This window comes from Gadus macrocephalus, chromosome 6, assembly GCF_031168955.1.
Source record: "Gadus macrocephalus chromosome 6, ASM3116895v1".
NCBI lineage: Eukaryota > Metazoa > Chordata > Actinopteri > Gadiformes > Gadidae > Gadus > Gadus macrocephalus.
In genome coordinates this window covers 18689146-18702463 of record NC_082387.1, presented here as the reverse complement: position 1 = coordinate 18702463, position 13318 = coordinate 18689146, and the positions used below count along the sequence as shown (strand labels likewise).

Sequence of the window (13318 nt, the reverse complement as noted above, 5' to 3'; positions counted from 1 at the left end):
TGATAATAATAATAAGTGGAAAGTAAGAAAATGGGATGAGAATTGTAGGTCCAAGATGAGACGAGAAAGAGAGGGAGGGATTAAATGGAAAGAAGGCTAAGGAGATTTGAAGGAGGGAGATGGCAGAAGAGATGCAGGTTAAAGATGAGTCTGCCCATTGCTCATGCGGTGTGATGGGTAAAATGAGTATGGTCTGTTTATCATGTTTCATCGGCGATGGAGAGCGAGTCAAACGGATAAAGGGGGAGGGAGGGGAGAGAGAGAGAGAGAGAGAGAGAGAGAGAGAGAGAGAGAGAGAGAGAGAGAGAAAGTCCCATCCCATCACTTAAGCTCCACTGTCTCCTCAATGTCTATGTGAATTTGTGTTTACTCCGCTGTTGAGGTGGGCACTACCAAGCACCCACACATACACACACAAACACACACAAACACAAACATAGACACACACAAACACAAACACAGACACACACAAACACAAATACACGGATAAGCGCATGTGCGTGTTCACACCCGACAAAGTTTATTTGATTGCGCGCAAATGTATGTAAATAGTCAATTTGTGTGGGTTTGTGTGTGTTTGTGTGTGTGTATGTGTGGATGAGTAAGTGTTTGCACAGAGGGCTGTCATCGTTCTGTCTGTAAGTGTGTCTTGGAACATGAACTGCAACACCAGTTCTACGGCTAAAACAGTGCAACCAACAGCTTTGCCTACTTTTATCAAAGCCAATATTAATTGAATGTTTTAAATACGTTCAACATAAATACAACACAACCTGACACACCCATTAGGTGTACACCAGTGGATCTGCTGTCGTGGGAGCCCTCAGTGATGGATTACAGGGTTGGGGTAGAGGGGGTTGTGATTGTGGATGTGTGAGTGAGTAGGTGTGTCTATGGGGAGGTTTTCCATCTTCTTGATTAACATAATATAGTTTTATCCATGCACTTCCTGACGGTCATTTGGGACCCGGAACACCGGTGTGACAAAGTTGACTGAACCTCTCAAAATTCCAGGAGAGTTGTGGTCAGCAATTGTATAGGTTCAAATGCCATACTGTTTAAGAAAACAAAAGGTCTTGAGGCAATCAGATGAAAAACAAATATTTATGATAGTCATAGTTTTAAATCTGTCCAATCTCTCCGAAAACTGAAGGTTAATTAACACACTCAAAGGTTTTCCGAAATTCCGACCACTCTAATTCAACCTGTATTATCGTAGTTGGTGTAAAGCCACTTCAACTACTCTAGGAAAATTCCACGTTTGTGAAACATAGGCCTACCTAAATCTATGTTTTACCTCAGAGGCTATATAGTGTTATAACAACCTCTACTAATCCCTGAAGAAAGCATATTGGAACTGTTCATTTCAGATATCTTCAGCTCATCCAATGTCGAATCTAAATTGTATTTAATGTTAAAGATGCTGTAATAATGTAAGTGCTATTAATAATTAAGAATTAGTAATTTGTCAAATCAGAGCTTCATTTCCGTGATTGGCCCATTCAGGGTTTATTTTCTGTGATCGGTCCAGTTGCACTGAAACACTATTAAAAAGAGGGGGACTTTTTAATGTTTATTTACTTTGATGTTGCTCTCTTTCACCCTTTTCAGCAGTCTCTCTGTACAACTCTCGGATTTACCTACCGCACCGTGTATGTATTAGAATGATCTCGATCAGATGGGGGAGAAACCTCCGTTCAAGGCTGGTAAACTGGTGGATACTGCCCTCTGCTGTTTGAAAAAGTGAGCAAAGGGGGGGGGGGGTGTTGAGAGAGAGGAGGAAATAGATAATGTATGTTACTTAAACCTTCTCACGCCCATAATAATGAGAATAATTCTACGTCTGCAGTGTTTGTAGACACACACACACACACACACACACACACACACACACACACACACACACACACACACACACACACACACACACACGCTCATCAGAGGTTTGACTTTCGAAAGTGTGTGCGTGTGTGCGCGCGCGCGCACTTCATACAATACTTATAGCCATTACTCATTTATTTTGCTGGCCAGAATTCTTAAATAAATGAAGCAGCCTAGTAATGCCACAATCTGTCGCTCCACGTTGCCCATGCGCAGCTCGCCATTGTCGGAATCTGTAGTACCCCAAGTGTCAGCGAAGCAATTTCAAACACACAAATCGTTAATGTTATGCCTTGTCTGGTTACGTTCCCACAACAGTTTTGAGGATGTACGAGTTCCGTTCTGTGGCACTTAATTTTTCTTCAAGTTGCCGACTGGAGAATGTGTGTGGATAACGCCAGAGACACAACCTGCGTGATCTGACAACACACCCCAGCGTCGGCCGCTAGCGCACGGTAACATATTAGCGGGGAAGGGGCTAGCTCCCAGCTAACTAGCAACCAGCTAACTATGTCCGTAGCCTTATTATACAGACACAAAAACGTCCGCATTTAGCTCGAATGGCATCTAGCTCTTCGACCACTGTCTAAGAACAACATGACTGTATGTGCAGCAAGCAAAGTCAATGCAGTCACGTGTTTGTTTGTATGAGTTTTGTCAACACTAAACTTGCTAGCTAACGTAGCCTGTACGATAGCATCACTAGCTAATGCCGTCATATGCATTTTTTGTAATTGTCAGTATGTTATTAAGAGTAGTTGCTTTGTAGGCTTTACAACAGAGGACACTGCTTATATGGAGCGGTAGATTAATAAAGCATGTCTCTAAAGTTCGTCTCTAGTTGTTAGTTCTCGCAAAACTTCTTCTTGTCTCCTCTCACATCGTGGGTTTGCATTGGAGCCATTGATTTGTATAGTAAACATGTATTCCATTCTTATTAACCTATCAAGAAAGTAGGCGTCAGAGATGTATGTGTATTTATTTTATATTTTATACAATTATTTATAACCACTGGTTAGCTAGAATATTATAGTAAAAACCTCGATTACCTTCTTGGATTGTATATTTAAATACCATCACCAACTTTGGTTGTTTTTCTCTTTTCAGACAAACTACCCCACTCTGGCACCTGGCCAGCGATGAGTGCATCGTTTTTTAGAAAACCACCACGTTCACAGAAATGCCAGTCAACTCCCCGTGTTCATCAACTGATGCCTGATTGCCTAAACAGGCGAAATATATGTCAATAGTCATCCATTCTCTTCAGAATAGAGCTACGGCTGCGAAAAGGTCAACATGTCCATCACCAACACACCTACAAGCAATGATGCCTGCTTGAGCATCGTGCACAGCCTGATGTGCCATAGGCAGGGAGGTGAAAGCGAGACATTTGCTAAGCGAGCCATCGAGAGCCTGGTTAAGAAACTGAAGGAGAAGAAGGATGAGCTGGACTCCCTTATCACAGCCATCACCACGAATGGCGCGCACCCTAGCAAGTGTGTTACGATCCAACGGACACTCGATGGACGGCTTCAGGTGAGGAACTTGTTGTTTATTTAAAGGATCCCCTATAGCTGATGCCATTGCAATCAGCTAATCTTCTTTGGGTCCACACCTGACATACTGTCATAACACACTCCATGCAAAGAATGTTTGTTTTTTGCTCATGCAGTATGCGGGACACTATATCAATGAGGTTATAAACCACTGCACATACTCGGGTCTACATATTCAACTTCATAAACGTTTTGTTTTATTGAGTTATTGTGAAATTCCTGACACTATTGGACAATGTTGAACTGATTTTACAAATGAGCTATATATCGGTTTGTGAATTATCAACAAGGGACTGGTCATTTGAATCGCCAGTGTCCCCCCATCTGACCCTTGGTTGGTTCCCATCCAGGTGGCTGGACGTAAAGGATTCCCGCATGTGATCTACGCCAGGTTGTGGCGATGGCCCGACCTGCACAAGAATGAGCTGAAGCACGTCAAATACTGTCAGTTTGCCTTTGACCTCAAGTGCGACAATGTCTGCGTGAACCCCTATCACTATGAGAGGGTGGTCTCCCCGGGCATAGGTGAGGCGTCCTCTCAATATGATTGTCTATAAAATCTTTTGTTGGAGTTTGTAGGATAACAGTCTGTGTGTTCCCGGTCCAAAAAGAAATAAAGATTTTAATGTGAAATGTAGAGTATTTCCTTTTACAATTGTGTTCATATAAAATGCTACAGTGTATGACATTTTACATTAGTCATACAAAAGTGAATTCACATTAGTATTTCAGTTCAGTGCAGCTTTAAAATGTATCCTGCAGATATTGTAGTTGTTGAACCAAATACTGTTTGTTCACAAGGATCAAAAATGATATGTTTGCTCAAATTATTGTGTTCCGCCTTCTGTTAAGTATACAGGTTTCAGCGATTTGTAAGGTGACGTGGCACCTCTACCCCGCTGTCGCCAAGCCTCCCCATTGACATGTGCTTTCTGATCTTGGTTTTCAGACTTATCAGGGCTGACTCTGACCAGCTCTGGCCCCAGCTCAGGGCTCATGGTTAAAGACGAGTATGACTTTGATTCTCCGCCCAGTTTGCCCTCCATGGAGGGGGGACATTCCCTCCAGACCATCCAACACCCCCCCTCCGGTAGCCGCCCGGGCCCCTCCGAGGCCTTCGGCTCCCCGGCTCTGCTCCCCATGTCCGAGGCCTCAACCTCCGCTTCGTCCTCCTTCCCCGCCATCGCTGCTGGAGCCGGGAGTAAGACACGGATACAAACATGGCAGCATCTTGTGTGTGTGTCGCTGTGTTATAGGTCCACAGAGTATTTTGTGCTGCTCATCCCTTCATTATATGGTCATTTAGCAGTCATTTATATTCACAATGAATTAAGAGGGAGTTTGTGGTGAGGTATCTTGCTTAAGCATGTCTATATATTTGGGTTTGAACCCAGAAACTTTCAGTGGAAGTCCACTCCAAGCTAGACTATCGTCATCAATATCACATTTAAATTCCCAGCAAACAAATCATAAAGAGCGCCTTGGCAGTGTCTTTGTATTTTTGTGACGTGTGTTTATCTGGGTAATGTTTGTGTGTTGATCATTTGTGAGTTTTCAACAGACATCTATTGCTCCCATAGATGCAAACGCCAGCTGGCCTCGGAACAGCAGCTTCCCAAACAACATGCCCCCCCACCATACCAATGGCCACCTCCAGCACCACCCCCCTATGTCGCATCCCGGGCCCTACTGTAAGTTGAACATACTAAGATTCAGATCAGATTCAGATTTTATTCGTCGCATACACAATCCATTGCAGTGAAATGTTCTCAGTTACTATAGATCCCAACACACTGGGTTTACATGTAACATGGTTAAACTCTCTTTTGCGATAGCTGTCAAATGGGAAAAGTCTAAGGGAATATGTGCAATGTGACAATGTGCCTGTCCGTTCATGTCAGAGAATGTCAGTATTCAACACATCAGCATGATACAGTTGGCTTACTATACTCTAATATAGGCAAAAATACTGTAATGAAAAAAATTCATCATCGGTATAAAACGGTGGCCGTCTCTGTGACGACAGAAACGGAGACAGAGAGTGATAAAAAAAAAAAATTCAAGTGATGCTGTGAATGATGCGTTCCAGCTCATGGAAATACATCCCCATTAAATTGAACAAAACAGTGAAAATACAATAGAGTACCAAGGGAGAATCATTTTCGCCAGTGCGAATGGTTTGATATGACAGCTGCTGTTGCCAGTTTGCATTTGACCTTTTTGGATTGTCTTTCATTTACTCTGAAGACTGAGTCATTCCCTCACCCCCACAACAAAAAATTGTATAACTCATGGGCTTTTCCTTCTAGAAGCCAAGCAATGCTGTGGTATCGCTCATTTAGCCCCACCCATCCTCCCAACGTCACGCTATTACCATATTACGCCATTTTCCCGACACGATGATTCAACAATTAGAGACAATTAAACGTTGACTTAATGTATTTCTATCAAATTCAAGGACAACCCTAGAAAAATGTCAATTATAATATTAAAAGATAAAACCTGACTCTCTTTTTTTCCTAGGGCCAGTGCATAATGAGCTAGCCTTCCAGCCTCCCATATCCAACCACCCAGGTAAGGTATTGTTGTGGTGACACTTGCCTAACTGGTCATGATAGAGGAAAACGGTTTTGCTAGCAGTATTTTTTTCGGTAATGTTCCCCCCTCCAATGCTGCATAGAATAAGGAATCAGCTATTAACATTACATGGAAAGGTCTTCTGTTTGGTTTTAATCCTGGACCCCGGGTCCAAAGTCCAGGATCTGATCCCACATGTGCGTTTCATGTTTGGGTACATTGCAGGTTGAAATGTGTGTTAAAGGTTCAAATGGGCATATGGCCCGTCTTTCTTAGAGATCTGAAAGTTGCCAATAGCTCATACGTTAAGGCACGAAGTTTGGGCGTCTAGTTTCACAACCACACTGTTGGTGCTTTGATACGTGAACTTCAGATGAAGATGGTACTCTGGAGTGGTTTAATAGTTCTCCTATCATTAACTGATGGTGACGAGGAAACAAAAGCTCTTGGACACCATTACAGGAGGACGACGAGGTTTATCTTGCTGGGAAAGAATCAGCTCCCTGTGTTTGAAATTCCTGGCCTACTCGGTGGTAAAATCTAAGGCCAGCGTAGTGCTTCGTTTTTAAGTGGTTTGAACCCACATTGTTGTTGGGAAAAGGTGATGGTGGTTCATTGTAACACCCTCTAAAATATCAAGACCCCCCCCCCCTTATATAAATCACACATAGCTGGCTAGCATCTTGTTTTATTCCGTCACGATTGGATCAAGTGATTCAAATTACAGACGTGTGATATGCAGAATGACATTCCGTGTATTCCCCCAGCCCCTGACTACTGGTGCTCCATCGCCTACTTTGAGATGGACGTGCAGGTGGGGGAGACGTTCAAGGTGCCCTCCTCCTGCCCCGTGGTGACGGTAGACGGCTACGTGGACCCCTCCGGTGGGGACCGCTTCTGCCTGGGCCAGCTCAGCAACGTCCACCGGACCGAGGCCATCGAGAGAGCCAGGTAGGCACCGACCCGACACGCCCCACATCTAGTAGGCAATTTGGACTAAAATTGGTCCCGAAATGTCATTACTGAGCACATATTATGGGATTTGATTATGTTTTGGTGGGGTTATTCAACTTTGACTTTACTCTTAAGATTGCCTTACTTGGTATTTAAAATATACACTCACAAATTGGCACAAAATGTGTCAAATTTATTTTAACAATGCAATACAAACAATGCCTTTCATTGATGATTCAGAAAATAATTGGATACTTCAGAATCTTTTTGGGATGATCCACTAATGGCCGCCATTATGTGCCTGTACTAGCTGAGTGAAGTCAGTCTTGCTCTCTAATGGAGTCGGCGTCCGATAGATGTGGGTGAGGGATTTTAAGTCTTAAGTCCTGTGTCTGTCTGCATTCTTAATGAAATCTACAGTGCCCACTGCCAAGTTGGTTGAATCTCTGGGAATTGTCTTCTTTACTACTCTGTACTTCCATCCGCTCCAACTTAAAATCGTAGAGTATGATAAGGAAAACAGCAACACACATTCTACAATTACAATTAGGGCATTTAGCAGACGCTTTTATCCAAAGCGACTTTTTAAATTTATCCAAAGCGACTTTTTAAAAAATTTAACGCGCGATTAACGCAAATTATAATAATAAAAATATAATTTTTTTTTTGGGGCTCAAAACAAAGAAGCAGTAGCCTGACTGCTATGTTCAAGGCATATCTTTGTATGTTCATCGTTAAATTGCATTATAGGCTTTTTTTTGTACCGTCCTGTTTTGATCAGTATATGCCAATGTTGTTATCAATAAAAAAACATTTGCACAAGGCAAGCCGATGCACTTCTCCATGTTGATAAGAGCATTAAAATGAGAAAAATTAATGGGACAAGGAATTCAAGGGATATTTAGCATAGCAAAAAATAATATGATTAATCGTGAGTTAACTATGGCATTAATGTGATTAATCGTGATTAAATATTTTAATCGCTTGACAGCCCTAGTTACAAGACAACTGCTCTACCTCATGAGCTAAGCCGACCCCATTCTTTATCTTAATAGGATATATGAATATTTCACACACGGCAGTCACTCAGAAAGAATCCCAGGTCCAAAAAATAATTTATTTCTCAGAAATATCACTTCAGGGATGCCAGGGTGAAATTGGTCAGGGGGCCAGATTTTTTTCAAGAGACCTCAGGGGCCGGATTACACTTTCGGACTGAAAAGGCCTGAAAAGGCCAAACACTGCCTCAACACATGGATAGGTAGGCTATTTTAAATGATGCTTGAAGTCCCCAAAATAGCCTCACAATGAGGCCTACAATTACATAGCCTAAAGCAGGAGACAGCTCCCCTCTAACTGTGTGTTCACACCAAACGTGAAATTTTTCGCCCGTTCGCGTTGTCGCCGAAGTTTTATCGCGCCACACATCATAATCTGTCGCTGTGCAAGTTTTGTTGAATTGGTCGCGCCACAACAAGGTAACCACCATTGCATGTCTTTACCTTTTGTGGAAGAGGGAGAGATATCGGAGGACCCGACGCAGTATATTCATAATATTGTAATGACCACGGAAGAGGCAGTGAATGAAGTATTGAATAGACAGAGATTTATTAGATAGGCCTACCTAATAAACCGTTGGAACACACAAGACCGGAAACATGGCAACGCCGGTAAACAAACCCCGAGTAGCCCAATCCCTATGAGAGCTCCCCGCGCTACGGCCATCCGGAGGCGCACAGAGCTTTTGGCCGTGATATTATATATACAATTATATACTATTATATATAGAGCTCCGGGAGTCGCAAACGGCAACATTCACTTTCTCCTCCATGCTGCAGTTCACCCCGGACTGCACTGCACTGAGTTTGACGGTTGAACGCTGATTGGCTGTTACGTTACACATGTGACTCAGTGGCCACGCTGTTGAACGCTGATTGGCTGTCATCACGCGAAATTCGCGTCAAAGTTCAAATATTTGAACTCAAGCGAATTTTTCGCGTGTCAAATTCTCGTGAACGCGCTCGCCTGTGTAAACTGTTAATTACTTTTATTTTATTTATTGAAGGCTTGCACAGGTGAACTAGGCGATCGCCTAGGGCGGCAAATGCGTTGGGGGCGGCAAAAGTGTTGGGGGCGCCCCCTGGTGGCGGCCTTAATTGATGAATACATTTTAATGAAACAAGCGTGTTTTCTAAACACGTTTCGAAATGGAATGGAGAATGGGGGATGAACAGTTATTGAATCGTAACAGACCAGCAGCAGTAACAGACCAACTGACGGATTCCAAAAATAAATAAATAAATAAATACATATATTCTCCCCTTATCACCCGCGGGCCGGATGTGACATACAGTCGGGCCGTGTCCGGCCCGCGGGCCGTGTCCGGCCCGCGGGCCGTAACCCTGGCATCCCTGACTTGGAGCAAGGGCTTGCATTGTGGAATAATAATAGACTGGGTAGCCCCGCCCATTCTGCCGGCGATTTGCGTTCGCCCTGCACACCGCTATTGGCTGGTTTAACACAATAATGACAGGGAAGTGACGGCAAGCAGCCAATCGAGTACAGAGTCAGTTAAACTAGGCCCGTTGATCACGCCTCTTGTGCTGAAGAAAATGACAGCAGCTTCCCCAGACGAACGTGCAATCTACGATTGAGCGTGGTCTGGCAATAGCCAGGCTAGAATAATAATGCAGCAAACAGTATATTGTTTGCTTGTGTATTGAGAACAACCTTGTAATGTATTAAATCAGGAGTTCATGGTACAACTAGCCTTGCTCAAGGGTACTGCGGCGGTACGCAGGTTACAAACCATTGCCCTATACAAACCCCTATATTTCACTGCTTCCTCCCAGGCTCCACATCGGTAAGGGAGTGCAGCTGGAGTGTAAAGGCGAAGGGGACGTCTGGGTGCGCTGCCTTAGCGACCACGCCGTGTTTGTGCAGAGCTACTACCTGGACCGAGAGGCGGGGCGCGCCCCCGGGGACGCAGTGCACAAGATCTACCCCAGCGCGTACATCAAGGTGAGTGCCCCGGGCGCACCCCGCCTGGCCGCTGCTCAGAGGCTGCCCTCTGACGCTCGCCGTGGAACCCATCCGACACATCGTATCTGTAGGGATTATATTTTTTCCATTTATTTTGTTCACAGCGAGGGATTTCTTTCTTTCTTTGTTTTAACAGAAGTTCACAAAAAGGGGTTTTGATAATATTCCTAAATGAATATAAGAATCATTCTTATATTGTATACCAAATCAATCATTTTAAAATGAATACCCCTATAATTTACTAACCATCACTATCAACATTGCATTGAGTACAGTTCCAGACAAGCATTGGAGACCTAGAGACCTAATCGAGCCGTTTATGACCACGAACCATCACAAGCTAGGCGGGCCATCAGAATTCCCGCCCACCTAAACCTGTGTGTGTGTGTGTGTGTGTGTGTGTGTGTGTGTTCCTCTCCCTTGCAGGTATTCGACCTGCGCCAGTGCCACAGGCAGATGCAGCAGCAGGCCGCTACAGCGCAGGCCGCTGCCGCCGCCCAGGCCGCCGCCGTGGCCGGAAACATCCCGGGGCCTGGGTCGGTCGGAGGGATCGCCCCCGCCATCAGTACGCAAGACTGACTGACTGTCTGTGTCTGGGTCTGTGTGTGAGAGAATGATGGTGTAACGGTGCAGCTCTCACACAGTGCTCCTGTCTCCCCGTCCAGGTCTGTCGGCGGCAGCAGGGATCGGGGTGGACGACCTGCGGCGCCTCTGCATCCTCCGGATGAGCTTCGTGAAGGGCTGGGGCCCCGACTACCCGCGGCAGAGCATCAAGGAGACCCCGTGCTGGATCGAGATCCACCTGCACCGGGCCCTGCAGCTGCTGGACGAGGTGCTGCACACCATGCCCATCGCTGACCCACAACCCCTGGACTGAGACCCACAACACACGCTCATACACACACACACACACAACCGCAGTGGTCTACTTTTTGTATAAAGGACTCTCTTTTGAGAGGGATATGCCAGGGGCCCCTTGAACCGTATGAGTCGTGCTGTCACACTACAGAACCCACCGCCTCGCAACGGTCGATGGAGAGGCTTTTCTTTGTCCTAATTCTTTCTTTGGGACTAACCCTTTTTTAGAGAAACAGAGAAACTTGAGCCATGGGCAAAAGACGTACATGTGAAAATTTACATTTATTTTTGATAGATGTCGACGGGAATGCTAAACTTGACAAACTAAATTAGCTCCGGCTGTATTACAGCCTACGGACTTCCTTAAATTCGGATAGTGAATTAAAAAGAATGAAACGGTGTGGGTTCCTGGATGTAACTATATCTAGTTCATCTTGACAATCAGTATTCACAGGACCAGACGAGGAAGACTTCCTCATTCTGGTCATAGCCAGTTGACGGCAGCCGGTCCAAGTGGGATCAGGGAGCAATCAGGAGTCCTAGAGCCATCTTGTAGTTGATTGAGTTCATGTTAGCTTCTCCCGGTCTGCTAACATACATATCTCACTGCTTTTAGCTCTAGGCCGAGGTCGGATTATTCAAAACTGTAAATGGTCATTGTTTTAAACCTGGTACTTTGGAAATATTATTTGAACTGAATCCTGCAATGTCAGAGTCCCAATATGTGGTTATTAGATGAAATGCTGAAGCCAGACACAAAGTTTAATGAGTGACTTATCCCAAGCATTTTTTTTTTTATCGTATCACCATTACATCATCAACTCATTTGGATGAACAATTGCGAAGAAATGGGTGTAGAAGTGTCCTGACATTACTGTTGATCGCAGTTTCTCTTTGGCTCTAATTAGCCATAATTTAGGCCTATGAGAACAGCGGTTGCTATAAACTATGTTACGGAGATTGCACTGTCGCTGTGATGATACTTAGTTTTTCTTCAAATCAGTAACCTTCACATTGGTTTGTATAAAGATTTATACTGCTTCCGCTTATTTTCTTTGGCTATATTAAAGGTGAACAATCCCATCTATTTGAAATTGGGCAATAATCAGATTTTAAACAATGCTAAATGAATAACGGTGTAGAGGAATTGTGTTTAACCATTTTCTTCTTTTTTACACGCTGTATAAGAAATGCCACAAAACCTATTTGCTTACTGAATGTTACTGATGTAGGCTGTTGATCTTGCCCATCAACCAGTTAGTGCACTGAAGTTGTCCAATAGAACTGGATTGTAACATTAGAATGTTATTTAAGGATATTGATATTTTAAGTTTGCCTCTGTATAGGTATTATCCTGGTCTACTGATAAATATAAAACACATGACGGTGGCTTCCCAGCACACCAGTTACACTAATTGGGGTTTTGTTTTTGGCACTTTATTTTCTTTGTTTTAAAATCTTTAACGTTCAGTATTTCCTCTTGAGGAAAATAAACTAAGGATCTAGGTTTTAGTTCAGTAACTAAAAATGCTAAACGTATGCAGATATAGGACACCGTCATCCGGGTTTCAGCCTTTCAGCAGATGGATTTACATTTTCACCTTTTTTATTTTAGTTTCTGAGTAGCTTTTTTTTCACCATGTAAATAACCTGTTTCTTGTAAATATTTGCATGAAATTATACAATATGTTCTGAACATCTTGTATGCCAAACCCCAGGCCACTGACGGTACTATTAATCAACCAGGTGTAACAATGAAAAGTGTCTCGACTGTATTCCTGGTTGTACCTTCCCGTCCCGATTAAACAAACTGTTTCTACTGCAGTTTTTTTTGTGATCACCTGCTGCCTTGATTCTATTGGTCAGTATACCAGGCTCGTAAATAAACCATGAATTGCAAGTCATTCTGATCCATGAGCTGTATTAACTACTTTGATTCTGCAGTTTAATTAAATAATTTGGTTACATGGTCAGATTTGGTTATGCACCTGTATGTTAGGGAATTTGAACACTCTTGTTTTTTTCTTAATCTTTTTGGCCATTGAACTTTCCTTAATATTTTTGTTGGCAGCTTGCAATGGTGTGGTGGACTTGGAATCAAAGGATTAAGACAACAATTTACATTTTGCTCTGTGTAATGATGCATTGAAGAAGCAACAAAACAGGATTTTTTGGGATAACATTTGCTGGATGACATGTAGAGAAATGATCAGATATCTGATATTGGACTCTGAAGTTGACAGGTTTGGTATAACGTGCCGATATAAAATGGGAGCCTCTACAAACAGCCTTGTGGTGACTGGCCTATTGCAGAAATGAGTTTAACTGTATTTCTTATGTGAGAAACTCCTGAATAAAAATGGCTTGATATTCTACATTGTGATCCTTCAATTATCTTCCAAATGAATACAAGTTAATCGGTTTCCCATTCTACCATGCAGATATTGTGA

General features: G+C 43.4%; 1 protein-coding gene across 3 annotated transcripts; it reads left to right on the top strand.

The window, feature by feature from the left end:
* Positions 1-2011: 2011 nt before the first annotated feature.
* On the top strand, positions 2012-13243 carry LOC132459859 (mothers against decapentaplegic homolog 4-like). 3 transcript variants are annotated; one of them, XM_060054690.1, is made up of 10 exons: positions 2012-2336; positions 2989-3417; positions 3788-3962; positions 4387-4638; positions 5018-5128; positions 5961-6011; positions 6782-6965; positions 9821-9989; positions 10437-10575; positions 10676-13243. In XM_060054690.1, the coding sequence occupies exons 2-10, from the start codon at positions 3178-3180 to the stop codon at positions 10885-10887; spliced, it is 1533 nt and encodes a 510-aa protein (XP_059910673.1). In that variant the 5' UTR covers positions 2012-2336; positions 2989-3177; the 3' UTR covers positions 10888-13243. The 3 variants fall into 3 exon arrangements, with proteins under 3 accessions (XP_059910673.1, XP_059910676.1, XP_059910675.1); XM_060054692.1 differs by lacking the exon at positions 2012-2336 and adding an exon at positions 2351-2484; XM_060054693.1 differs by lacking the exons at positions 9821-9989; positions 10437-10575; positions 10676-13243 and having other exon boundaries at positions 2013-2336; positions 6782-6969.
* Positions 13244-13318: the final 75 nt, after the last annotated feature.